This window comes from Gekko japonicus, unplaced genomic scaffold, assembly GCF_001447785.1.
Source record: "Gekko japonicus isolate JY-2015 unplaced genomic scaffold, Gekko_japonicus_V1.1 scaffold10935, whole genome shotgun sequence".
Classification (NCBI taxonomy): domain Eukaryota; kingdom Metazoa; phylum Chordata; class Lepidosauria; order Squamata; family Gekkonidae; genus Gekko; species Gekko japonicus.
In genome coordinates, this window is record NW_015184984.1 from 1 (window position 1) to 3,760 (window position 3,760).

The following is a 3,760-nucleotide window of genomic DNA, read 5'->3' on the forward strand; positions in this document are numbered from 1 at the left end:
GATGGTTATCGGGCTCTCCACAACTGCTCTGGATTTGACCGCTTCCTCTTTCTCATGCAAGCTTTTATCTTTGGCATAATTCAATGGCTGGGGGACGGGGGGAGAAGAGTAAAGGACTTAATGCAGTAATAACACTGAATGCAGCAGTTTAAAAGTTGCCAGAACTTTTCATAGACTCAGCCTTACAACAGCCCTAGAAGGTAGGCCAGTATTATCCCCAAGTAACATACACAAATAGCCTTGCAACAGCCCGAGAACGAAAGAGCTGAGGAAACCGACTTGCAACTATATGAGATGGCTGGAGGAGCGGTATCACGGCTTGCAGTCTTAGTCTCTGTGCTGAGGGAATGTGCTTTGAGGGGGCGTATAGACAAGGGGGATACACATTCATAAGAGCAAGTTGGGCAGCGGATGGGTCTTCCCCACTATTTCTCGGCCACCATTCTGACTGAGCCAAAGTAGTTTGACATTACTGGTTGGCGGAGGAAAAGGGTATCTTGCAATCTTGAAAAATGCAGCATTGGGTGGGGGAGGATTAAGGCCTTAGATTTGGGGAATAAACCCCCGGAAGGCGGGCAATAGGCAGCAAATGGCTAAGTTTGTAACAAGTGGTGCAGCTTCAAGCTGCTGGCTGCTTCAAAACAGTTTTTTTTTCCTTCCCCCCCCCCTCTCTCAGAGGAGAAAGCAAGCTATTTCTGTCCAGACACCAAAACTGCCAGCTCCTGGATGGAGATCTCCTTATTCAGGTAACTGTCGTACTGAGCAGGGGTTAGCCTTCCGCTCTTCAAGGCGTCTTCGATGGAGAACTTCTTCCCTGACTTCCTATCAAGGATGACGGAGGATTCGCTGTTGGGCCCTTTGACAGTGATCTCTTCCCAGTCGCATTCTTGGTTCTTCAGCTTGACGTAGAGACTCCACTCGATCAGGCCGAATTTGTGGGCTTCCTCGGGGGACATCTCTTTGCCAGTGTCTGGGTCGATGACCACGATGGAACGCCTCAAGTGGTTCTCCCGCTGCTCCCTCTTGATGGCCACGGTCTGAAGGCGGTTCTGGAGCTGCTCGATTTCTTCGTCCTTCTCCCGAGACATGTGCTTCAAATCATCCAGTTCTCGTTCCAGCGACTGGAAGCGGGAGTCCAAGTTCAGGCTGCTCTCCACCTGCGACATGTTCCGTAAATCCCGGGCTTCCGTCATGGTGAGCTCAATCTCAGACTGCAGCCTCCGGGTCTCCAGCAAGAGGTTCTGCTTCTCCAAGTGCAGCTTGTGGTTTTCCTCCCTCAAAAAGTCCAGCTCTTTGGAAGACTTGGAGTTGTTGAACTCCACTTCAGACAACTTGGCCTCCAGCCGATTGATGTCTGCATCGAGCTCCATCTTCCGCCGGCTCTCCTCCTCCAGGTTGCTCTTCAGCTTTTGGATCTCAAACTCGGTGTCCCCTTTGTCCACCTGAATGCTCTCGGAGACGACGACCTTCTCCTTGACCTCCATCTTCTCCAGGGTCTGGAGCTTCTTCCGCAGTGCCTCTAGCTCCGCCTGCAGGACCTGCCTCCGGTGCTTCTCCTCCTCCAGCTCCATCTTGGTCAGGGCGTGCTCCTTCTCCTGCTGAGGGTCCTGCTGGAGGATTACCTTCTGCTTCACGGTGACCCGCTCCGTGGTCTCCCGCTCTTGTTCCTCCAGCTCGTTCAGCCGGATCCGCAACCTCTGCACCTCCAGCTCGGCCTCTCGGCGGGCCTGCCGCTCCTTCTCAAGCTCCTCCAGCTGCCGCTCCAGCTCCGACCGCCTCCGCTGCAGCTTGCGCATCTCGCCCCGCAGTGTGTCGATCTGGTTGAGCTCCTTCTCTATGCTCTGGGAGAAGGAGTCGATCTCGGCTTTCCGGGCAGGGTCTTGTTCCAGCTTCACCACCTCCTGCTGCACCACTTTCTCCTTCACCTGGGAGAGTTCCTCCTCCTTCTGCCGGATGATCTCCTCCTGCTGCCTCCGGTCCCGCTCCAGATCCATGTGCTTCCGCTGTTCTTCGGCCAGCTGAGCCCTCAAGGACTCCACCTCTTCTCTCGTTTGCGGGTCTTCCCGGTACTGCAGCACCTCTTGGATCACCTCCTTCACCTGGACCTGAGGCTGGGTGTTCTTCAGAGTCTCGATCTCCTGCTTCAGCTGGTAGATCTCCAGGTCTGCTCTCTCGATGGCTCTGGTCCGATCCACGATCTCGTCCCGGAGCTGCTGCAGCTCCAGCTCCGTCTCCGGGTCGTTCTTGTACTTGATGACTTCCTTGATGACTTCTTGAACTTCCACCTGGGGCCCTCTGTTCCGCAGGGCAGCCAGCTCGCTCTGGCAGTCCTTCAGCTGCTCCTCCCCACCTCGCAGTTTCCCTTCCTGCTCCACCAGCTCCAGGCGAAGGTTGGCCACCTCGCTTTCCGCCTGGGGGTCCGGCCGCACAATCTCCCGGACCTTCTCCTGGACAATCACCTTGGCGTTCTCCTCTTCCAAGGCCTGGATCTTCCGGAGCAGCTCAGCCTTCTCCCGCTCATTGGAGCGCCCTCTGGCCTTCTCTTCCTCATACTGGCGCCGCAGGTCGTTCACCTCCCTCTCCATCGTTAGGTCCTTCTCCACCGTGAGCACCTCCTTGACGGTGATCTTGCCCTCGGCCATGGCCCGTTCCTTCTCCAGCCGCTTCAGCTTGTCCTGCAGGAAGCGCAGTTCTTCCTCCTGCTGCTGCCTCAGCGTGCTTTCCTTCTGCTTGCTCTCCTGCAGCTGCTGGTACTCCAACTCCAGCTGGGGGTCGTTCTGCAGCTTCACCACTTCCTTCTCGGTCACCTTCTCCAGCTCCGTGTTCTTCTCGTTGGACAGAGCAGCCACCTGCCTGCGCAGGACAGCCATCTCGTTCTCCCGGGACCCTTCCTGCCGCTTGAGTTCCTCCAGCTCCTCCTTCAGCTTCAAGATCTCCTCTGCCTGTGACCTGTCAGGCTCGATCCTCAGGACCTCCTTGACCACGTACTCCTGCCCGCCTTCTTTCTTCTCGTGTTCCAGGACGCGCAGCTTGAGCCTCAGGCCCTCCACCTCGTCCCGCAGCGCCTGGTTCCTGCGCTGCTCCTCAGCCAGGTTCTGCTGCATCTTGTGGAAGCTCTCGTCCAGCTGCGGGTCGGGCATCTTCTTCACCACCTCCTTCCTGACCACGGACTCCTGGGGCTTCTGGTTCTGCAGGAAGAGGATGTTCTCCTGGATTGCCTTGATCTCCGCCTCCAGCTGCTGCCGTCGCTGGCTCTCGTCGTCCAGCTCCTTCTTGAGCTTCCAGATTTCCTCCAGCGGCCTCTCGGAATGGCTGGTCTGGACCGACTCCTGCATCACATGGACATCTGGCTGCTATCAAAGGGGAGGGCGGGGGGGAGAAAACACAGTCAACTTAATTTTCCATCCCTCTGACAAGGTACTTTGCTCTCATCCCTCCTGCCCGAATTCTGCAACTCATTCTGCCCGGTGGCCTCTTCGCAAAGCATTTCCAAGGTCTGGTATTTGTGGACAAGTGAGCAAGCGTGGAGCTGATAAGGGAAGGAGCGCCACCCCCTCTCAGGCCGTGCAACGCAGGTTCACTTGTTTTGCACCGTAACCCTTGCAGACATTGTGCTGAAGCTCTAAGTAGAGATGGGTAGCTTGGCACAGCAGTCCAAGTGAGATTCTGAGCTTGGACACAGTTGCAGAGGGGAGGCTGTTTTTTAAACCCAGCCAGCGCAATCATTAGGGGAGGAGCTACAGCTCTGTGGCAGAGCATC

The 3,760-nt window shown here is 56.4% G+C and overlaps 1 protein-coding gene across 1 annotated transcript; it reads right to left on the reverse strand.

The window, feature by feature from the left end:
• Positions 1 to 6: 6 nt before the first annotated feature.
• On the reverse strand, positions 7 to 3,349 carry LOC107124950 (periplakin-like). Its single transcript, XM_015428435.1, has one exon. The coding sequence runs from the start codon at positions 3,333 to 3,335 to the stop codon at positions 690 to 692; it is 2,646 nt and encodes an 881-aa protein (XP_015283921.1). The 5' UTR covers positions 3,336 to 3,349; the 3' UTR covers positions 7 to 689.
• Positions 3,350 to 3,760: the final 411 nt, after the last annotated feature.